The 25,000-nt window shown below is 38.8% G+C and overlaps 1 protein-coding gene across 4 annotated transcripts in view; it reads right to left on the reverse strand.

The window, feature by feature from the left end:
* Nucleotides 1–25,000, reverse strand: part of LOC115221711 (ranBP-type and C3HC4-type zinc finger-containing protein 1) — a 68,743-nt gene that overhangs the window by 39,197 nt on the left and 4,546 nt on the right. Inside the window, exons 1-5 of one of the 4 annotated variants that reach the window (XM_036510611.1) lie at nucleotides 24,105–24,696; nucleotides 16,776–16,954; nucleotides 16,244–16,346; nucleotides 15,222–15,420; nucleotides 4,175–4,240 (exon numbers count right to left, since the gene is read on the reverse strand). In XM_036510611.1, the coding sequence (XP_036366504.1) occupies nucleotides 4,175–4,240; nucleotides 15,222–15,420; nucleotides 16,244–16,346; nucleotides 16,776–16,954; nucleotides 24,105–24,290 (733 nt within the window). In that variant the 5' untranslated portion in view covers nucleotides 24,291–24,696. Of the gene's footprint in view, nucleotides 1–4,174; nucleotides 4,241–15,221; nucleotides 15,421–16,243; nucleotides 16,347–16,775; nucleotides 16,955–24,104; nucleotides 24,697–25,000 lie in introns of those variants that run through there. The other 3 variants (XM_029791916.2, XM_036510613.1, XM_036510612.1) reach the window with 3 other exon arrangements.

The following is a 25,000-nucleotide window of genomic DNA, read 5'->3' on the forward strand; positions in this document are numbered from 1 at the left end:
CTGTTGTTCACATTCTTCTTCTTAAGAGTCTTGGAGAAATGGTCAACGACACAAACACTGCTGTTCATCTCTTTGTAATTTAAAACTGAATCTTATCAGCACATTCTGTTTGTAAACAGGTGCCACAGGGAGGCACAGTTCCTCATTGAAAGCAGTGGCACCATCATAAAACTGATTTGTGTTTTGATTGGCTTTTGGTGCAATGTTTAAATGTTTATGTTGGAGGAGGTCAAGCTGTTGCTATAACAACCACAGCCCCATTAAAATATACACGAGTGCCCTTGGGAACACAAAAGAAAATGCTGAAGTCAGGAGACTTATGACGATGTCATATTTTCAAATTGATTTCTAATAAATGTATTTTTGGTGAAAGAAATCAATGAATTATGGCAAACCCCAGTACATCACTGGTATTTACTCTATTGACACACATCCCAAGAAGCCAAGTCAATGATGGCAGGTTCTGAAATCAAAATATGAAGATATCTAAGCATTTTCTCTCTTCTACAAACACTGCAAATCCAAAATGATTTTGTTCATCACTCTACATGACAAACTTATTCAAATATAAACACTGTCATTTGGGGCTGACAACCAATGTGGGGCTGTCTGACAGCTGCTGATACAATGGGGCTGTTAGTATCCAGCATAGGAGAACACTAACAACGGTCAAACTTGTCCAAGAGGCATGCAGTAGAACCATACCACTCTGCTATCATTCAGAGTCTATGCAACATGTCAGCTTGTGTTAAATAATTGCTGTCGTACGTGGGGGATGGAACTGGTTGTGCACTGAGTCATGAACATCATTTAACGCCTATTTTCAATGCTGGCATGGGTTGGACGGTTCGACAGAAGCTGACCAGCTGTTCAGGCTCCATTTGTTTGTTTTGGCATGGTTTCTATGGCTGGATGCCTTTCTTTATGCCAACCACTTCACTGGGTGGTGCTTTTACACAGCACTGGCATGGCACCAGTGCTCACGAGCCCACAAGATTAGGAATACTCAGCCGGAGAGGATGAGCCTGGATGCAAGGACAACCAATGCTTTCACTGAGCTTGACATATCTCGAGAGAATTGATGTTCCTTTGTCAATGAAAGGTGCTGAGCCTCCCCCTGTCTACCTGCTGTGGTAAAACACCTTCTGGTGAACTCTTCTGAAATGTTTGAAGACAACATTTTCTTCTGTGGCCAACTTCTTTAAAAGGAAGGTGGGTGAGTGTGGCTAGAATGCTGATGTTGAATAGCCCTAAGAGAAAAGTTACTAACAGGGGTCACTTTTAATGCCTCAGAGTAACCCAAACCTTTGTGGAGGAGCACCCTAGCCCCACCCCTAAATTACCCTCACTTACCACTTCTTATACTGGGGATCTTTTCTTGTTGAAATTTTGTTTTATCTTTTGCTTTTCACTTGTTGTTTTTTTACTCAATGTTAAATACATCTTTGTGAGTTGTATTTCATCCTTGAATTGTCCTCAATGTTTTGGGCCCTTGTGGCCAATAAAAGAAATTATTATTAAGATTCTTATTGTTATTACTGAGAGTGTGGTGAGTAAGAATTCATTCCCATTTGCTTCAATCTAGAAATCAAAGGAAATGACTACCGTTCCCTTCAAACTTTGCTTTTGTGACTTGGACATCAATGTTTTGAACCTGACACCTATTTTCCATTATATTTCAGACAGATTCAGTGCCAAGTTGCTCAAACAGAGATATCAATACGGCCAATATTGTGCTCAATCCCATACATTGGCTTGACTATAATCACTAGAGCATGTCTCTTAGTGGCTGACAATATGTGCATTTCTGATCATAAGCAAGAACAGGGAGGGAGCATCAAAGCCATGTATAGAGACAGATTCTTTAGGGTTTCAATATATGTAACAAAAACAAACTTTGAAGGAAATATTAGCCCCTTTTCATACTTTGTAGGGATAAGCAAACAAGAAATAACAGTTGCGACCCAAGGACAGAAATTGTGTTACACAGGGTAATTTACAAGTGAAGTAGTGAGAGGGGGGGGGGGTGAGTGGGACTGGCTCTTCCCCCCCTCACAACTTCAGGTCTTGCACCAGTTGTGCCTGGAACAATTCATGGTTGTCAGTGTTGTTGTTCTTGTTGTTAATGTTACAATGGCACAGACAGTCATCCTTAATATGGAGAACAGTGACACTTTCTGGAAGGTGTTGTTGCTGTTGTTGCTGAACAATTTCTGACTCTGCAGGAAGATTCCAAAAATGAATGCATTTGTGTCGTTGCTTTGATTCCTGCTGTTCAATGTTTTTGTTTGTTTGGCAGACATCAGCAAATAATTTGTAGACTGACTTCTATAAACAAGAACTATAATTCTTGTTTAGAGTCATTGACCCAGGGGTAGCTTTGACTGAAGAGACACAACCAGGCTGAAACACCACCGTGTCTTGAAGCCCCTTTACCTCAGTGAATCATGTCTGTTGTGAATACGCATCTGAAAGGAGAAGTTCTTCTCCAACGCAACAATTATTAGCATATTTGAATCTGCTGGAAGATAAATATTTACATCATTATTTTGATTTTCTTCATGAATGAGATGTTTTATTATTATTGATGTTGTTGTCATTATTATTATTGATAATATGGTGAGCTGGAAGAATGTCCTTCTCTACATTCTGAGTTCAAATTCCACCAAGATTGATTCTACCTTCTTTTGGAGAGTAGTAGTATTAGTAGTAGAAGTAGTAGTATTAGCAGCAGCAGTCAAGTACAGGGGTCGATGTCATCGACTGTTCTTCTCGCCAAAATTTTGAGTTTGCACCAATACAAAAAAGGATTATTATTATTGTTATTATTCACAGGTGAACTCACAAGATGCCTTTCTTGGTTGTTTGTGAAAGCTAAATAAGTTTAAATATTGTACCATCCCCAAAGTGAACAAACAGTTTTTCATTTGAATTAAACAATCCTGAGCAAATCTGATGAGGAAGAAGAGCTGTTTCATCATTTGATTTTCTCTTTGGATATTTGAAAAGAATGCTGTCTGCAACAACAAGAATATTCATTGGTAAAAAATAAGAAGTACTGTAAAAGCAGGCAACAAAATCGAAAAACTTGCATTTTCTCTCGGTTAAGTTTCCGGGGGGTGAGGATGAAGCACTTAATCATGCCATACACTTGTGCCACAGCACACGGGGAAATGAAGTACAAAAGTTAAGTTTGAGGATGCTGGGGACAAGGGTGACGTTTAGCTCAGAATGCGTAGGTAGGGAGTGGGGGCGGGGAGAGCTGATGAAGAATGAGATGTGGTTGTGTAGCATCACAATGAACATGCAAATCTTTAAGGTTTCTGAAGACCTCAAGACCATCCCAGACTATTCCCAGTTGTGTGTGTGCAAAAGGTGATGATACTAATAGCAATGTAGGGCAGAAAACTCACTTGCTACACATGTGGTAGCAAAAACTACTTGATGGCTTTCATGCCTGCAACAGCACCAAAGACAAAACAACTGAAGAATTGACAAGTTTCAGAAAAGGTTGCTATTCTCAAAACACTTGTGGTCAAGGGAAACTCTCCGCTCTTTGTCCAGGCTATGTGTCCACACCAACAGTAGTGTTCCCCAGTTCTTAAAATCTTGTCCAAGGTTTTGGTCCCACTGCACACAACTTTCTAAATCCACAAATTAACATTCATCATATTTGGTGCTTTCAAACCCTTGTTGCTAATAAACAAATTATTATTATTGTTATCTTTAATGTAATTTTTTTTAGTTGTTATTACTGTAGTTTTTTAAATTTTTATTATTACTATTATATGGAAACTCTCAGCTTATTTTGCCGAGTATGATGGAAAGGGGGTCAGCTGTCCACAGCCAACAGACTAAGGGGACATTTGTTTACCGGTCATGCTTCAAGAATTCTGGCAGTTCCAAGCAATGCTAATTTTTGTAGGTATTCTACATTCACACTTGCAGCACCAATCTTTTTCAGCCCAGCCATTATTATTATTAGTAGTAGTAGCAGCAGCAGTAGTAGTATTAGTAGTAGAAGTAGTAGTATTAGTAGTAGAAGTAGTAGTAGTAGTAGTAGTAGTAGAAGTAGTAGTAGTAGAAGTAGTAGTAGAAGTAGTAGTATTAGTAGCAGCAGTAGTCATTATTACTGTTGCCAGTCGTATTATCAATACTATTATAACAGACATACCATGAACTTCGTTGCAGTTAGCGTTACCAAGAATATCAAAAAAGCTGTATTCTTCTGATTCCTCTCCTAAAAAAGATAAATTACACATTCTCATGGGAATCAAGATCTTTCACAGAGACACATCTTAAGGGGTTGATTTCAACCCCAGGCCAATCTTTCGTCCACCCAACATAGTTTTTCCGTTGACAGTTTTCTCTTTTCCCAAAGTCAATTTCTGTCCCCTAAATCAAACAAAATAACCAAAAAAATACTCCAATCTTGGAACTGAATTTCATTTTTTCAAATACTTCCAAAGAATCCCGGCTGACATTAAATTATTCGACATGAAGTAGTCTTAAAAGCCAGCAAATATGTCAAAACTCTTACAACACGGGTTGGTTACATCTATGTAAACAACAGAACTTCTTTACTGATGTCTTGTAATAAATGATCTCTGGATTTTCAGGTTCCTATTGTACAACAAAAGGGAACCATTTGAAATGCTTGCAGAACTCCTCACCTTTAGTTTGCAACAGCAAACAGTCATTAATGTTTATCAACAGGTAAAGCAGCCATCACCTGAGTTAACGAGAATTCTACCTACCTGCTTCTTATTATTGCCTTCACATCTTACATGTTCAACCCTTTCCCTCTGACCCCTATATTTCCATCCACTGGTCTCTGTATCTGCAACCAGTGCCTGCTGACCCTACATCTCCATTCACTGACCCCTGTGTCTCTGAAAAATGTAGGATTTCTAAGCAGAAGACCAACACTATATAACTTGCTCCAACCAGGGTGCTGTGGCCACCCCTAAAAACAAAAGGTCTGTTATCCTTTTTATCTTCAGCTCCCTCATACATACATACACAGTTGAGCAGTAACTGAATGTTGGTGGTCAAATTAACAACAATAAAACATAATTACTTTAAGGACAACAACCATCCAAACTGGACAAAGAAAAAAAGAAAGAAGAAAAATGGATGAAATCAGATTTTTAGTTTAAAAGAAAGCAAAATGTTGGGTTAACTCTTTTGTTTTCATGTTCCAGTTAAAATATGCTATCTTGGTTTCCAATTAATTTTGAAAATAATAAATTTAGTAAAATAACTTTTGCCATTAAGCCTGAGATTGGAATGTAAATTAAGATGGAATTTTAATGGAAGCTTTTAACTGAGACCCCTTTAAAGACAATCTTAAGTGGACTGGAGAGTATTGTAGTTCGCTTGAAGCATTGTGTATTGTTTGTAAAGAATAAAAGGTTTTGAATGGTACAACAATGCACTATAATACAGACAATGGTCTGTGTATACCTGTTGTAATTTAGTCATCCGTAGTCTGATCTGATATTTTGGAATAATATTCCTTCTTTAGATATTCTTAGATGGAGTTGCTGCTACAATTGGTTTTCTAATGGCTTTTCTTTTAAGTGGATTGGTATCAAAAGGGCTGAAGGCCCTGGTGAATCCAAATTAAAGAATGGATTGGTAAAGGGTTAGGGTTAGTAAGTTCTCTTCAAAAATCCTATCTTCTGTTTTAGTTGCAAGTTGACCAATTTGAGAATGGAAATTTGCTCAACATCAGACAACTGGTTAAGTCAGAGAATCTTCAAGAGATCAGCAATATGCACAGGACAGCAGTGATCAACGACAAATTGCTATGACTTTGAGAGTACAGTGCAGCACTCCAGCAAACATGGCTCCCGTGAAAGAGTGTAGAACTTTTTCTGTCAGGGGAAATGTACAGATGAAGCCAGTGAGAATGGGAGTTGGCTTTATCATGAGACACCTCACTGCTGAAGTTGGTGGAACTCTGCAGCAATGGTTTAGAGGAGATTCTTTCATTCTGATTGCACACTTTAGATGGGTCTGTCAACTTTGTCGGTGCTTATTCCCCAGCCCTCCATTGCATACAAGACAAGGGTAAGTTTTGAGAACATCCAAACTGGAAAATACAGGTGATCCTGAATTGAGAACAGCTGGTGCCATTTGTTGACTTCAACGCCAGAGTGGGAGCTGATCCCTACTTCTGGGCATGGTGTCTGGGATGGTATGGGATTGGCAAGGCTAGTGGAGCTCTGTATGCTTCAGTGACCATGTATCACCAACACCTACTTCTAGGCCAAAGCTCGACACAGGGTTTCCTGACCTTATCTTTGGACCCTGAGATGAGTGGGCAAGTTGGATGAGCATCCTCCACATTTGCCAAGCAGACAAAGAGAGAGTCTGGGAAAATAGAAAACTGGCCACAAACACCAAATTGCTGTCTATAAGATGTGCATCCTCAGCACCCACTATTAGAGGGAGATATGAAGCTGCTACACCAAACAAGAATGGCATCTCAATGTCTTCTACATTCATAGGCTGAGATGCATCTTGGATATCAAGTGGAGCAACCAAGCCACTATCACTGAAATTCTCAACTGCATCAAGTAACCCAGCTTGTTCCCCCTGCTCTCCAGCACTGACTCGGTCACATATATTGTCTGCCAGATGCAAGGAGGATCCCGAAAGACCTCCTGTATGGGGAAACTGGCCACCGGCACAAGAGCACGAGGACAACCTCATCTTTGTTTCAAGAGAGAAATGATGTCAACAGATCCACATTTCCTTAAATGAGAGGAAATTGCAAATGGTCCCCCGTGCTGAAGATGACTACAACGCAAAGGGATGGAGTAAGAGGAAGAGAGACTGAGACTTGTTACTGAAGAAAATCTCACTCAAAGAAAGGAAAACTCAGTAGCACAGGTGGGGAGGTTCTTCAAATGCAAATATATGGGGGAAGAGTGTTTATGAGTCTAAGTGGAGATCAGTATAAGTGCCGGGGTCAATGATTGATTAAATCTCTTGAATGTGGGGCCCAAGCATCATCATCATCATCATCATCATATAGCTAAAAATCAGTAAGAAAATTGCTTTTTATAATTTTAGTGTGATTTCTGATTTTTCAATTATATTTACAGACAGGCATGGCCGTGTGGTTTAGCAGCTTGCTTCCCAATCATGGGGTTTCAAGTTCAGTCTCATTGACTGGCACATTGGGCAAGAACCTTCTACAATAATTCTGGGCTTTGTGAGTGGATTTGGTTGATGGAAGCTGAGAGAAGCCCATATTGTGTGTGTGTGTGTGTGTGTGCGTGTGCGTGTGTGTGTGTGCATGTGTGTGTGCATATGTAGATGTATGCCTCCTTGTCTTGACACTGCATCATAGTTGTAAACAAGTGTCGCCATCATAGAAGCCCAGCCGTTCCTTTCCAATCTTCCATGAAAACATATCATCAAACCTTATTTGGAAACAAGCAAGGCCTGACAACAGGAATGGCTCCAAGCCATAGAAAATCTGCCTCACCAAATATCATCTGATCCATTCAAGCATAGAGAAGTGAACATTAAATCAATGATGATGATGATGATGATGACATTCACACACAAGTCCCAGAAGGCTCTGACACAGAGCAGCAGCAGCAGCAGCAAAACCTGAAGATTGTGTTGTGTAGCTGAAGGTCAGTGTTTTTGTGTCACAGATTCAAGAAAAGAGATTTGCACAGCATCCAGCTTGGTTTTTCATTAGTTTTAACAAAATGGATTGACTTGTTTGATTTACTGAATTACCTGCCCCTGAATTGATGTGCATGTGGCTGAGTATTCCAAAGGCACATGCACCCTTTACATAATTATCTATTAAAATCAGCTTCACATGGCTGTACCTTTCCAATAACAAGTACAATCAATTTGATGGGCATCAGTACAGTTTCTGTTTAACCAATTTTATTCACAAGTTTTGGGTTGACTCAAGGCCATAGAAAAAAAAATATTTACTGGCCAAGATGTCATGCAGTGGGATTGAACTTACGATTTTGTCGGTGTGAAGTGACTTTTTTTAGTCATTTGACCACACACTATATTTATTGTAGGGTATTCAGGGTAAGAGTTTTTCTGGCAAAAAGGCAAGTGTCAGACAGCTTAGTAGGACCATTTCAACACGTTTTCAACTCAAGGCTGAAAGTCAACAAAAGATCAATTCATAACGCCACATGACCAACATGACCACATGACCAACAAAAGATCAATTCGTAACGCCACATGACCAACATGACCAACAAAAGATCAATTCATAATGCCACATGACCAACATGACCACATGACCAACTAAACTTACACATGATAACTATATTAACACATGACATTGTGAGTCATTTGAGAGTAAAGCATGTTGACCAAGGCACAATGTGTGCATGGAGTAAAAACCATGGGACAAGTCAGTTCAATCAGTTAGCCAGGTATTTTACTAATATTAAGGTGAAGATTTTAAACAGAAAGACAATACCTTTTTTTTCTAAAGTCACAATGTAGAAGAAGATTCAGAAATCCATTTCTTATATTTGAAAACAATAGAGATTTCTAGAACAAACTTGAAACCATGGTGGCATAAACAAACTCCTTACTTATTTTCAAATTTCAAAAGAGTATGACCAAATAATAAATGCGTGACCGGCCTGAAGCTGACCAACAGACTATGCCTAATTAACTGGCAAACCAGATTGCAATCAACTTAATTTCTGTTACTCAGAATTTAAGACAGTCACCTCTTTTGGTTCATTCCCCAGTTTTAGTTTCTCTCTGTCCTTTAAATATAAAATTTAAATATTGGTGTCTTATAATTCATTGAGTGAAAGGGGTCTCTATGCATTCTGTTATGACTAAACTATCTCGGGCAGGATTTCATTCAGTAATTTGTAAATATATTTAGTGTGAGACTATGTAACTCCTTCCTAAAATTCCTAAATGTCCACATGAAACCATCAAAGCAATGAACCCTGCAAATACAACTAAAACTTCCTACAAAACAGACATCACCACCTCCAACATTAAAAATATTAGAAATTTATATACAACATTTTACGATATGTAACCTTGCACTACTCTTCACTTCCTCAGACTTGGACCCCTGTGACCATCTTTACTATCAATAGGGTTCCTGAACCAAAGAATAAATAGTTGCATTCACAGCTCAAGAGTAATAATTGCAAACAAATTAATGGACAGAATTACAAAAAGAAAAAAAAAAAAAGGTTCAGAACCCTAACAACCCTAGGCCTATCTTTCAAGCAGCATCTTTGTTCATCTGAATTGTTACTTTCCTCATCGCTTTCACCAGTTTCATTGTCCGAATCACTCTCATTGTCTGCAGAAGTGGAAACTCTTCACCCAAAGAATAAATACCATCAATAATTTCTTCAATTGCTAAGAGCCTGGGCCCTGTTTGTTTACCAGACAAAGCACTGGATTCCTCATACCCGTATTTCTTCACAAAGGATCCTTTTTTTCCGATTAAAGACCAAAGTAAACAACAGCTATGGAGAACATCGTTAACAATGGATCTCCAACACACTCCACTACAAAGCTGCAACACGATCGGTTGTCGGTTCCAGGGAAGTTTATCTGCTTTTTCTCTGTGTGTTGTTCGTTAGAGATTTAAGGGGAATCTGGCAGAGATTTCATTCAGGCTGTTCTCAGTATACTGGGGACATGGCATTATCGGGTTAAAGAATTTTGTAATTTTAAAATTAGAAATGCCATAAGCTTAGTACAATGGAACTGAAGCACCACCATTGTTATCAAATGAACATCTACTTATCTATATTGGAATCGCTTCTGAAATTTTCCTGAATTTCAAGAAAACATTTGCTACCATTTGAGGCAATTTACACCAGGATTACACAAAATACCAGGAAATCCTCACATTTTATGAGAGTTCCTAAAAGATCAACAAAGAGGATAACTCACTTTTCAATGTGTTAAGGAGTAGCGTCAGCAGTGGGAACTTTTTAACTTAGTCAACATTTTTATTCCAAACACCATCAATAAATAGCCTTTCTCCTACAGCTTTGGACTGTACAGAGATGATGGCTTAGTAATTTCATATAACTCAAATGGCCACAGAATGGATAAATTTAGAAAAGAACTGTTTAGCATATTTAAGGAATATAATTTAAATAACAGTAAGAGTACTGATCTAAGAATGGTAATGTTTTAGACATTATATTATGATTATAACAAACTAGATGAGAAAACTAGATGAGGAATTAGTATCCAGCCCATCCACTGACAGGGATATCTTTAACTGTGTTGCTCCCTACTATGAAGTAGATTGAATGAGTTGATAGTATAAGGCATGTGGCTAATTAGTTAAACTATTCAGCTCCTGGTCATAAGGTCATGGGTTCAATTAATGGTGGTGTGTTGTAACCTTGAGCAAGACACTTTATTTCACATTGCTCCAGTCCACTCAGCTGGCAAATATGAGTTGTATCTGTTATTCAAAAGGGCCAGTCTTGTCACATTCTGAACTACACTGAATCTCCCTGAGAACAAGGTTAAGGGTATGCATGTCTGTGGAGTACTCAGCCACTTGCACATTAATTTCATAAACAATTTGTTCTGTTGCTCAGATCTACTGGAACACTCATCGTCATAACTGATGGAGTGCCAGTTATTAGTATAAGGAATACATCATCCTTAGCAGGATTAGCAGGACTAAAAGGAGACAGGATTTGGTTCAGCATCAACATAATTACCTTGGAACTTATTTCTGTAAGGTAAACATTTTCACTTAAATGCAAATTCCACAAACTCTTTAACTGTGACAACCTTAAGGTTAGCTACGGCTGCCTGGGGAGCAGAGATTCTCAAACTTCACAAAGCAACTTAATATGCCCAATAAACTTCTACTCCAAAAAACCAGCATGCAGCAACAGAACTCTTGCTTAAAGAGTCTTGTCTCTAAAGTGAGAGTAAATAAAAGTAAGTATAACACAGACGGTATTGAAATGAATTAAACTGGACATTAAAGAGAAATTGTTTAAGGTCAGCTATAACCAGCATATATATTAATTTAAATCCAAAGATGGAATTATCTCCACTTCTCTCTTAGTATGACTGGAAATATAGGGACAGTAGAATCACTGAAGTATTATTTATATTGTGCAACTGTCCATCAATGAAAGGAGGATATTTAAGCTATGCTTGCCAAGGATGAGATGTCCTGTATCTTGATACAATCGGCCAAATTGTTGAATAAGAAATTTAAAATTTTATCTTTTAATCATCACAGACTAAAACTGCCAATTTCTTTTCAGGTCCAGACACGGTGGTCAGAATCTCTTATCATTCAGATGCAAATCCTTCCTGTTTTCAAAGGAGCTAATTCCCCGTTGTTCCCACTAAGATATGATGTAACCTAACACTTGACCACTTTTGATCAATAAAAATCAATCTGATCAGTGGCCCTTTTCAGCCTACATCAAGTCCTTACATTTCTGTCATTTAAGGGGTCAGCATTAAGATACTAAGTAACAAACTCTGCTGCGTCTGTTGAGTTCTCTTTCTTACATTTCTATCTCCAAATGTACAATCATCTCTCTCTATATATATACACACACACACACACACACACACACACACAAATACATACATGCATGCATATACGCACACACATCTACACATATTTGTGTGTGCAAGTATTAAAAACATGATTATGTTGGCATTTAATCTTTTTTTTATTTAATGACTTTTCATATTTCTTTATAACGTATTTTATATTTATCATATTTAATTTGCATCAGCTGTGTTGGGAATTCCAGTAATGCTTCAAAACTCGGCCATTATCATCATCAGAACAAAGTTGATCAGAAAAACTGGGGGTTTCTTGACATCCACAAAGGATCGTGGCGATAATAATTATAACAGATTTTAAAATTATACAATGGTTACGTCTGCTCAATTTTATGGCTAATTTTACATGTTATGTCACTTTATGCTGTTTGTCTTTTGCTGTCAGTAAAACTTCTATAGTTATTCTAATTTTTAAGGAATTCTTTAAAATATTGAAGCATTTTCAACTAATGTTTTCTTATTTCATTTTATGAATTCATAATAGATTGCTTTGGCTAGTTGTAAATGCAAAATCAACCAATAAGAGAGCAACATGTTTTTATGTCTGATGTAAAAGTTTGGAAGTTTCATTATGAAAGTCTACTAAAAGTGGAGAATGCACGGGAGAAGAGTCTGCCCACTGTGGATGCAACAGAAGGATATGAAGACCAGGAAAACCCCCAGTCCCCTCAGGAATCACTGCAGAGATGCTTAAAATATCAGCTGGTGTGCATTATGGCCGAATCACCCATATAGTTAACCAGGTTGTACATGAGGGAGTCATACCCAATGACTAGTGTAGCAGCACCATAGTCAACTACTACAAAGGGAAAGGTGATGCCTTAGAAATAATTACAGAGGTATCAGATTGTTGGATCAGGGGATGAAAGTCATGGAGAGGGTCACAGCCCAACTAATTAGGAAGAGAGTTAGTCGAGATGAGATGCAGTTTGGTTTTAGTGCCAGGGAGAAGCACCACTGATGCTATATTCCTGGTAAGGCAGCAGCAAAAGAAGTACCTAGCCAAAAATAAACTTCTGTACTCGGCTTTTGTTGGACTTGGAGGAAGCCTTTGACAGGGTTCCCCACTCCCTTATCTGGTGGTCAATGCGGAAACTAAGGATGGAGGTGTGGCTGGTGGGAGCTGTACAAGCCATGTGCAGGGATGCTATCAGTAAGGCGATGGTTGGCAATGAGTATAGTGACAAATTCAGGGTACAAGTAGTGGGTTCACCAAGGATCAGTCCTCCAGCCCTTTTTGTTCGTCCTAGTCTTCTAGGCAATAACAGAGAGATTTAAGAAGGGTTGCCCCTGGGAGCTCCTCTATGCTAATGTCCTTGTTTCTCATAGCTGAATCACTTCCAGAACTAGAGAAGAAATTTCAAGTGTGGAAGCAAGGTCTAGAACCAAAGGGCCTTAGAGTTAATGTAGTAAAGACTCAATCTGTAGAAAAGGCAGAGTTAGAAACTTCATAAGAAGTTAACACTGCAAGCTATGGACACATAAAAGGTGCAGCAATATCAAAGGAAGGTTAACAGAGAAAATAGTTTTTGTGATTGGCAAATGTACAGAAAATAGACTATCAAACGCCAGCAGGGGGATACGTAGAAGTAGTTGATAGCTTCTGTTACCTAGTTGACCAAGTCAGTAGTGGAAGTGGATGTTCCGAGAGCGTAGCTGCTAGAATAAGATTAGGCTGGGCAAAGTTCAGAGAGCTTCTAACTTTGTCGGTAACAAAGGGCCTCTCCCTCAGAATGAAAGGCAGACTATATGATGCCTGTGTGCAAACAGCCATGTTCCATGGTAGTGAAACATGGGATGTGACCACAGAGGACATGCAAAAGCTTAAGAAATGAAGCCAGTATACTCTGCTGGACGTACAATGTCAGAATGCACACATGACAGAGCATAAACGACTGGAGACAAAAACTGGGCAAAAGAGCCATGAGATGTGGTGTGCACTGGTATGGTCATGTGATGCATGTGGATGAGGACAGCTGTGTAAAGAAGTGCTGATCTCTGTGGAAGGAACCTGTGAAATAGGTAGACATGGGACAAGGTGTTGAAGCATGTTCTTCAAACACTGGGCCTAACAGAGGTGATGACAAGTGACCGAGACCTTTCACAATATGCTGTGTTTGAGAAGACTCATGAAGCCAAGTGAAATTGTAGCTATGGTTGTTGTAAATGGCAACCATGGAATCATAGTCATGGCTGTTGCCAGTGTGATGGGAATGTCACACAAAAAGTACCCGTTACACTCTCGGAGCAGTTGGCACTAGGAAGGCCATCCAGCTGAAGAAACGATTCAGAAAACAATTATAAAAATATTTTGTATTAGAAATGATCTTGACATTCTTCTTATTTTACAGAAAATATTCTTCGCATTCTACTGTTGTTTTATTGCCATTTCTTTATGAGTATTATAAATTTTATTGTTAAAAGATTTTTCTGGGAACAAATTACAATTTATAACATAGATACTATGGGAAATTATTGGTCTGCTTTACGAGTTTTTGCTTTACAAGCAGTTTTCGGGAACAAATTAACTTGTATATCGAGGCATTAATATATACATACATATAAATACATGCATATATACACACATGCACATACATATACATGTACACATACAAGTGCGCATGCACACACACACACACTCACTGTCATTATCAGAAGATGAGAGAATATTCTAGACCATCCTAAAAATGTCCCAAAATAATGGTTATCCTGTTTGTGTGTCCAGCCATACTTAGACCAACTAGAAGGAGCGGTGCAGGTGGGTGGAATGATGAAGAGCAGGACAGAAGGAAAGAGTCCAAGAATTCCTCAATCATGGTGGTGCCCAGAGGACTGGGGTTTGAGGTGGGTTAATGAATGGCTGTAGTGAAGAGATGACAGGTGTGATGAAGGGGAAAGAGAAACAGGAAGAGACATTAAAAAGTCAACTGATCTCAATTTTTAACTGACTCTAATCAAGGCTTAAATGACTTTTGAATCATTCTGTATATTTATTATACAATTTTCAGGATACACTTGGGAGAAAATCTGTCATAATTATGTATATTACTCATCAAGCATGCAAACAAAGAACAAACAGTTTAAGTAGACTGAAAGTCGTTAAAAGATGCAGTAATTAGAGGCGTCCTCGACACAATTGTAGGCTGTTTGTGAACCTAATGAGTGAATTACATAACTCTAAATGTGATCTCACAAAATGGTTCATATTGCACTTTGGTGTGGTGCCAAGGGCTGTTGGTTCTTATATATGGCAGTCAAATATCCTTTATCAAACAGAGATGTAAATTTTGCAAGTGAAGACGACTCGTTTAGAAGACTAATATCTAAATAGAAACTGTGAATGTAGAAGCGACCCCTTAGCTATCAGAGAGCTGTTCTTATATTGGTGGCCTGATAAAATTCACAGTTGATAGGAAGGACATCCGGCTGTATGGAAATGAAAGAAAAGAAAAAACAAAGGAAAAACATGCCAAAACCTAACAGACTCATGCACTGATAATAACACAGGTACAATAATAACACAGGTACAATAAAGTGAAATAAAGAAATGGAAACAACACAAAATGCAACAAAACATCAACTATGACCAGCAAAGATACAAAAATTTTAATTACTTTGTAATTCAGCTGCTGCACATCTTTCCTTATCAACTTGTTCTTTTGTTAGGTTAACTTTATTTGCAGGAACGAGGTAAATAAACACACTACTGCCTTCTTTGACACCATGTTTTGATAAAACATCCTTCTCTTTGGGAATTTTATGAGACACAATTAGCCTCTGGACTTGTACAGGTAAGTTATATTTGAGGAAGACCTAAATGTCAATTAGAAAATGGAAAAGAAAATCAGAAATTGCTCAAGGAAATGTGAAGAAAAGCATTATAGTGTAAGATTTATTGAAATATAAGGGGCAACATTAACAGCAACTCTAGAGAAATTCTTAATCTGTGCACAACTTGGCTGTAGTACAGACATGTGGTAACCTTAATGTTTATGGAGAGACTTTACTTGTAGTAAATACTGTCAATGGAATTAACAGGAGCAGGGATGTACCCTTAATGTGTAGAGTTAACAAGGATATGTGCTGCCCTTAATATGGTGTATACAATGCATCAGTAGAATATAATGTACCATTCCAAATTCTTTTAAAGGGCTTAGAAAAACTGAAGGACCATTGCAATAAGTGTGTGAATCTGAAAGAGGAATATGTTGAATAAAATCATAATTAACTAATTGATCTTCCTGTATTTTCTTTTACCCAAAGCCAGGGACTTTTCAATGACCCCTCATAGCAAAGTAGTAAACTTAGACAAGGTTAAAAAAATTAAAACAACACATAATTCAGGGCAAACTAAGACCATTGGGGCTAATTAGGCTTGGGAAGCAAAGTGTTAAGTTGCAGCCCTTTACTTTTGGGGTTCAAACCCCATAATAGTGGGCAGAGTGTGTTGCGAGAAATGAGAGGTTGGCTGGGAGCAGAAGGGAAGATGAGAAGATTTTTATATAAGGAGTAATAAGGGTATAGTGAAAGTGGAAGAAAATGAGAAGGGCTGATTGAGGGGGGGGAGTGATGAGGAGGGAGAAAGTGACTGGCTGAGGGGAAAACATTAAGTGAAATGATCTCAAAACTAATTTACCATTCTCTTAAGTTCTCTTACTGTTGTCTTGGAATTAATTTTCATCACAAAAGGTGGCGCTGAAGAGACTCTGTCTTCAATATAAATCTTGATGCTGAAAAAAATTTTAAGAAATAACAGAATAGAGAAAACAAGTTTTTAAGGATTGTTTAGACAAGTGACCCTCACCTCGGGTCAACATGACTGTTGGCAGGTGGAGGTTTCCAAGCAAGACAATATTTCCCCAAAGCAGACAGACATGTTTACACAAAAAAAAAAACTGGAAACAAAGGACCCTGCTTGTACGACAGTGATACTCATTTACAACAACCAAGTAATTTCAAGGCAAACAACCCTCTCCCTACACACACACACTATAGGCTTCTTTCAGTCTCTGTCAACCAATCCACTCACAAGGCTTTGGTCTGCCTGGGGCTATAATAGAAGATACTTGACCAACAGAGTTGGAAAGCAAACATCTTGACCACACAGCTGACCCTGCTCTTCATGTGAGAACTTACAAGTAAAAAGGGAAACTGAAATGAATACTGACCGATATTCTGTGTCAATGGGTTCTTTATGAAGGAGTTCAATCTTCACTGATGTCTTCTGTCTTGCAAGTTGAGCAACAAGAGTTTGGGCAGCTTTCACATCCCCTGAAGTTATGGCTGTCTCCAGCTGAAGTATACAGGCCCCAGGCTCATTTTCTTGGCCCTTCATTTCCAAATGAATCTGAAAAAGAAAAATCATACATAAAAGCTGCGTTTCTTCAAAATTATCAGCAGCATCACTACTACTACTACTACTACTACTGCTGCTGCTGAGGATTCACTATACTCCATCCTCTGTACCACTTCACTTATATACCCATGCCTGTAACTTGAGGGGTATATAACCATCTTCTCTTTTTATCCAACTGGGGACGCTACGTATCTTGTCTACTGCACTTATTTCTGTCCCTCAGTTTATACGCTGGGTATGACATTAAACTGCAACCAGTGTTGAGGGTCCAGTTTGGAGGGTCTGGAGTTGTGGGGATCATGAAATCACCCTTTAATTACTATTAGTTCCATGTCCATTCTGACCTGGAATGGCAGAACGAAGTTAAATAGATTCTTGTAAGAACAGAGGGAGCTCTTGTTGCTATGGTGAAAGCAACCAAAGAGAAAGAAAACTCACTTTTCTAATATGTCCCAAGCAAACAAGGAGGAGTATGGCTGACGAAACGAACATGAAGTAGATCCAAAAACAGAGATTCATACTACATCCCATGGCCGTACATATTTTGCTGTCAGTGGAGATGGCAGGAACGGAAGAGGCTTCTTACGTTAACTTCTCATCAACTGGTACAAAGTCACCTTCCAACTAAGTTGAGGAGTCTTTGTCTTGCAAAGTACTTGGAGACCTTGCTGTTGGTGCCACGTAAAAAGGGTCCAATCCATAGCATCAGGTGGTTGGCATTAGGAAGGGCATCCGACTACAGAAAGAAAGCCAAAACAGACAAACAGTGCTTGGTGCAGTCTTCTGGCTTGCCGGCTCCTGCCAAACTGACCAGTCCATGTGTCTGAACGTGTCAAAGTGCTGTCATCTGCCTGTCGGCTCTACTCCTGCAACTCAACTTGATTTCGAGCCGGGTCGTCTGCTGCTGGAGAGGACTGATCAGGTAAAGGACCTGGGTATCTTGGTGGATTCCTCCTTTTCGCCTTCGGCCCAGTGCGTCCATGCTGCCAACAAAGCGCGCGGAATTCTGTTTTTGATTCGACGGTCATTCGGAATGCTCACAGCAGCCATACTCCTGCCACTCTATGTCACGCTGGTGAGACCCATATTGGAGTATGGGATTCAAGCCTCTTCTCCTTATCTCCTCAAAGACATACAGCATCTCGAAAGAGTCCAGAGGCTGGCTACCCGCATGGTTCATGGTCTCAAAAATTTGTCCTACGAAGAAAGGCTGAGGACGCTCGACCTTTATTCTCTTGAAAAACGCTGCCGCCGTGGTGATCTCATTCTCATCCACAACATCATAAGCGGAAAGTGTAACCTCTCGAAAGAGCTGTTCTTCATTCCTGCTCCAGACCGTCGGCTGCGGGGTCATTCCGAAAAGCTCTACCTGCGACGATTTCATCTCAATCGAAGGAGAGGAGCTTTCTCCGTCCGGGTTGCGGATCCGTGGAACAAGCTGCCAGACGAGATGGTGAAGATGCCGACGACCGCTTTGTTCAAAGCCTCCCTGGACCTCAAGTGGCCTGAACTCTACATGAACACCACCCTGTACTTAACTCCATGTCCCCCTACATGGCCTTGCTATTTGCTTTTGAGCCTAACTAACTAACTAACTAGCATGGAAAGTGGACATTAAAGGATAGTGATTACCACTGTCCATTTTGTCATGGGTTTGACAGGTAAAAAAAAGATCAACCCCCACTCTTCTACATAAACACACCCACCCACACACAGACCGAAAGGAAGAAAAACAGTTTGATGCCACACAAAAAGTATTGCTGTCATCATCATCATCATCATCATCACTCTCTGATGCACATTTCAGTCTTCCTCTTTCTATTCCCCTATTACAGGGAGAGGGAATAACACGATGACTCCTTTCACTTTTGCTCTTTCTTCATCTCCTTTCTAAACAGAGAGTAGGTTGTGGTTTGAGGAAGATTTGGTTGCTATTTCTCAATAAACATTATATAAAATTTCCCTCTGAAGATGCAATTAATTATAACGATAGATAGACATATTGCCTTGTGGTGTTTGTTTGGTGGTTTCTGAATACAAGAATGGCAGATTCCACCTCAGTCACAGCTCCAACTTTAAACACACAACACGAGTGTATAACACCAAGTTCATAAGACTCTGTATTAGGTGAGTAGGATGTTGGAGCCACAAATTCCACAGACAATGATACATCTGCATCTCTTTTACATCCTTCTATGACATTGGATATACAGATTTCACAAAGTGGGGACAAACTCAACTGTCTTCACACAACATACTTCAAATTACTCCACTAAACACGATACTCCAACAAATACAAACTCTCAATGACTCCTACAACTCTCCTCTCATCTCAACCTACTTTTTACAAGAGTCCAACTTGTCCGTTCTTCCAATATGACAGGGCTGTCAATGACGCTCGCCACAACAATCTCCAGTTTTTACAGGATTGCTCGAGTGTAAACATAACACGAAATGACTGAGCATTTCCACAAGAATGACTCAGGACTTTTGCTTGATATCACAGTCAATATTTCCTTGATTAACAGTTTGTTATTCACTGTACAAATATGGCAAATGCAAGGTATTGAAAACCTTTGACCTTTTGCCTTTCATGCAGATTTTTGGCTCAACACAGCAGTGAACATTACTTTCCTCTTGTTCAAGCTTATTCTCAGACCACGGCTGAAAATCAATTTATGTCATTTTCAATTCCAGCAATAAAACAATTCTAGTACCAAAGTTTTGAACATCTTAGACTTACAATTGAATCTGCAGAGATCAAAAACTCCTTCCATTATTCAGCTCAATACCAATGTCTCAGTCATGAAAATCCTAACTATGGCTAGTTCAGCCATATTTAGGGACTGGGATATTTCTCTTCTTCACTCTATTTTCTGTAGCAATTTTAGCAAAGTTACCCTTTGAAATTGATTCAAGCTATCATGCTTTGATGTAATTCCTTAAAGATGTTCAAAAATCTGGTGAACAACCCAACATTCCAAGAATTTTTCACAATTCTGCTCAGTTAACAATATTAAAGTCTTTCTTTTAAGTCAACAAAGACCTGATATAAAGCACCTGCTGATTGTAGAGAAAGTTATGTATTACAAGTACCGGTCCTTGATTTAAAACTAGATAGTGTTTTAACGAGCTTTGAGGGGCAGATGTCATTTGCTAATGAAAGTTTAGATAAAACCTTGCCACAAGAATTCAAGAATTATCAGCCATGGATTTAGAGGGTTTTGCCTTTTCTACATTGGGACAAGAATTTTGTGAATCCAATATTGTTGTAGTCTTTTTTATCAAAAGTAATTTGCACCTTTGTTGAGAGAGTTGCTCCATGCTCGTTAATCCTCCTCACCTTTCATTACCTCATCTACTTCAAGAGTTTTCAACACTCAGTTTTTGTTTTTCAGATTGAAGTCTAATATAGATTGGTAAAGGAAATCTTTTCATAACCAGTTACTGGCTGATACTAACATTATTATAAGAAAACCAATCTGTAAGATTCTTTTTCTTGAATCTAAGCACCTCAACTCATAAAAAGAATTCTGATCCCTAAAACTTTCCCAAGAAGCATCAAAGCTTAGATCAGCAACTTTATTTTTGGACACAGTTTTTCAAATGTTTTGTTCACTCAGTTTAGCCATATCAATCCATTTTTAACATTTGGCTTTATTCATGAAAATCGTTTGCCAAATTCAAAGCTAGAAACTTTCCCTGCCCCAGTTTCTACCTGGTGTCACATTCAGCCCTCTCTAGCACATGCACAAACACCTTGAATGTCAGATTTCTCAAGGTGTTATGAAATCGACCCTGTTTCGGTCCATGTGACTTGGTGTTTTGGTTTAGGCCAGAGAGTTTTACAAACAACTCGATTGAAGTCTGAGTCAAGAAAAACAAACCGTTGTTGTTGTTGCTACAAAGAAATTCATAGAACAAGAGTGTTTGCCAGCGATGAGAGTTGGCAGAGAAATCAAGAAAACAGATACACCCCCCCCTTCCCCATTATAGTGACAATCAAAGATCCACAACTGTCTAATTATTCAAGTAAAGTTGTTCTGATAGTCTGCATGCATCCATTCTATTCATCTATCTTTAGTCAGAAAATGCTCCCCAGTCTTTAGCCAGAGAGTACTGCTCAATCTATCTTTAATCAGAGAGTGCTTCTCCATCAATGTTTAATCATTATAATTCTCTGGTTAGAAGCATTGCTCTACATTGTGGTCAGTTAGATGAACCACAACCAAGAAGGACATCAACAGACATTAAATGTGACTCTTAACTTTGTGCTTTCTGCTTTGTGGAATTGATGTTTAATAAACAAACCAACTGAATTTAGACAATTTGTTTTGATGTATCTTTTCCAGCTGCTCGCAGGAAATCAGATGAACAGTTGTCTCCTTTGACAAAATTAGCCCCTGTCCACAAAGACATTAGTTGTAGACACTGACCACCTGTGTAGATTTGTGACTACGGATTATTTCCAACTGGTCGAGTCTGTACTTGTTGCCACTTCTTTAGTAATGGATGTCTCAAGAAATCTAATACATAACGGATTACAGGGATAGACAACTTGGTCACTAAATCTTGTATAAGATGAATCACTAAAAGAGGAAATGATATTTGCAGTGATTCAAGGAAGAATGACAGCAAAACCCTGAATTTAAGGATTGGCTTCAGCAAGATAAACAATTATAAACAAGTAACTGTTGTCACTGGCACAGGTTATGTGTTTCATTTCTATGAATAGATATAAATTTCTCAAAGAAAGGAAATACTTTGATGTGACTAAGTACAGTATTAATATATTTCTGAAAGCAGTCAATGGAGATTGAACTAAACAGCCAAACATGAATTGAAAGCAAAAAATTACAGTTGTTCTATATACAGAGAAAAATTGACAAAGAGTGGATTGATTTCTATGGCTACTTAATATTTTACTGTTTGGGTTTTCCCTTGTTCAGGGAAAACCCAAGTGATAAAAATATGGAGAAAACAGAACAAGAGTTTGGAAAATCCCATGAGCAAACTTACAATGATATGTTATTTAAGAATTACGTAAATTTTTCAGTTTAATTTGTGTAAATTTACTGATCTCTCAACTCATTTTACTTTGATACTATACACTACTTTCATTTTGTAATCAAAATCAAGGATATATTGATTACAGAAGTATTGAACAAGATAACATAAACCCACATGAACATAGTTTGTGACAAAACAAAGATAAGCATTTTCTCAGAAACAAGATTTATCAAGAAACAGTGCCTCCTACCATCCCTCATGCTTTTATTATGAAATGAGGTCAATTGTGCTTGGGTATGTGGACATATATACGTGTGTGTGGGTATGTGTGTGCGCTTGGTGTTTTTACTTCCTACTTGTTTCAGTAATTGCATTACAGCCGTGCTGGCCCACCACTTTTGAAGGCTTAGTAGAACACATCAAGCCCAGTATTTTGTAGGTCAGTCTTTTGCCAATCTACTAGTTACAGGTACATAAACAAACCAGCACTGGTTGTCACATGTTAGAGAGAGACAAACACATGCAGCATATATCATCATAGCCATTTTCTCACGCTCGTTTGGCAGGATTCAACAGGTTTCCCTTGTTCCAATGCCTCATTTCTGGCATGGTTTCCATGGCCAGATGTTTTTCCTAACATCAAACTCTTTACAAAATGTACTGGACACTTTCTGTGGCACCAGCACAGTTGGGGGGGGGGGGCACCATGCAAAGTGAAAAAGAGTCCTCCCCACCCGACTCCAATAGATGGAACAGATTTGGTGTGAGTGGAGGATTTATGGAAAGGATATCAGAGGGAAGTGGGGGGTAGTAAAGAAGGCAGAGTAGAGGGAGAAGAGTAATGTCAGGGGATAGTATAATGGAGAGTGGGGAAGGGACATGGAGATAATGGGGTGGGTTGAGCAGGTGGGCTCAATGATGGGTTGGGTCAGTTCATCTACCATGCCATCGTGGGTTGGATGGTTTGTCAGGGTCCAAAAGGGTTCTCACTGGAATTACACAGGATTATTGGAGGGACACTGTTAAGGAAGGGAGAGGGGTATGGGGAGGGAAGTGAAAGGTAGGGTTCAAGGGTTGGTGAGAGGGAGAGAAAGTGGGGAGAGCTATGTAGATGTGGGGTTACCCTATGTCGTACATGTATGGGTAGGGGTATGCATGAAAGATAAGGAAGAGGGTAACAAGGAGGCCGAAAGGTAGCTGTGCCTAGTCAAAGGAATTTGTATGTGGGTATCTAAATAGAAAACAGCTTTCCTTATCTGTCAAAGGTTAGAATATTATTCCTTGTGTTATTTGTCCTGTACTCTATTTTTTCCTTGTTTAAAAGAAGTGTCTGTTTCCTTGGTTTTGTGTTTATGTTTTCGTTTCTCATTGTGTTCGACGTTTTTTTAGTGTCCTGTACCCATATATGCATGTATATATACATGTAGAGGTAGGTATATATGCATGTATATATACATGTAGAGGTAGGTACGTACATATATGTATGTATGTATGCATATGTTTTATTTATTAATTTATTATATATATATATACACACAAGCACACATAAATACAGTGCTTACAAACAAACTGACCCAACAGCACACAACTTCAGTGACTGCTTTCTACTAGGCAAGTCTTTTGCACAAATTTCACCAAACAAATTCCACTTGCAAAAGGAATTCAATAGTTGGAATCTAGAGTCACAAACCAATTTTTTTGTGTGTATCTGAGTTAATGGGCGGGGGGGGTTAGTATTGAGATAGTAAATAACATTAGAAACGGTAGATGTGTGTGTGTGTAGTATATCTTTCGTTTATGTATATTGGTATAAGAATCGATGTCTTGGAATTTGATTTGTGTCGAGTTACAAACATTCCCATTCACTCTGATCATCAAAAATGCAGCAAACATTGACTTTGGTTGTTTCAATCGCAACCAACGACGTTATTGTGCACCTGTTGCTGTATAGAATAAAACATCAAAACGAGGGACCCGCTACATGATGGCGATGACTGCTAGAAATAACAACCAACTCCTAAAAACCCAAAGACACATTAGGTAATATAATCATAAGAAAACAGTCTGACACACCTCACCAACCACCACAGATTGTAAAAAAAGTAGAACAAAAAAAGCTATTTTTACTCACCTGGCCATCTACTGGAAGGCCGACCTCAAAGTGGGCAACATTTAAGAAGTAAGTACAAAACACAAATTTAGTGGAAACTCTCCAACACCAGTCTCCAGGTTGGAACACGCAATGAAAGTAATTTCTCACAGGTATAAATGTAACAACAGAAATAACGAAGAAAAGCAAGACATCCAAAATAACCATTTGGTGGCAGAGTTTACAGGTTCGCTCGACTTGCTAGAAATAACAGCTATATCTCTTTCAAGTCACACAAATGAAAGAATATCGGATAATGTACTTGATCATGAATTTTCTTAATCATATTCCTGTCTACATACAGTGAGCATGACTATAAGATGGATGGTCACGACTGGATACTCTTTGATCAAAAGCATTGCTGGATCACGACTGACAAGGAAGTGAGGTGCCACAATAACAACATATTTACAACTAATTTCGAGTATTAGCAATAAAACTAAGAAAAAACATGGTTTTGGTTAATAGTTGTGGTTTTTGGGGTACAAAGAACATCTCAGTTGATTTCCCCTTGTTACGAGGTCGCCAGATCAGCTGCAACTGAACTGAAAGTGACAACGGCTCCGAAGGCGGGTTCCAAAACGGTCGCCTAGCAGGCAAGGGAGATAACCGACCGAGTCACGGGTCAATAAAATAAACACTAGCCGAGTCCTGGGGTACAGAGATCGAATACGGCTCTACCTCGAAATGTCTGACCATGTGCCAATAAAACAAATCCTTACATATATAAAAACAAAACCATTCCTACATGGAGCGGACCCAAGAGAGGGGACGGGGCTGAGGGGCACGTACCCCACCCGAAGAAAAGAAGTGTGCCCTTCTAAATAATGTTTTTACGCCCTTATCTCCTGGAATTGTATTTCCTTCGAAAGATACCT

This window comes from Octopus sinensis, linkage group LG18 (genome assembly GCF_006345805.1).
Source record: "Octopus sinensis linkage group LG18, ASM634580v1, whole genome shotgun sequence".
Classification (NCBI taxonomy): domain Eukaryota; kingdom Metazoa; phylum Mollusca; class Cephalopoda; order Octopoda; family Octopodidae; genus Octopus; species Octopus sinensis.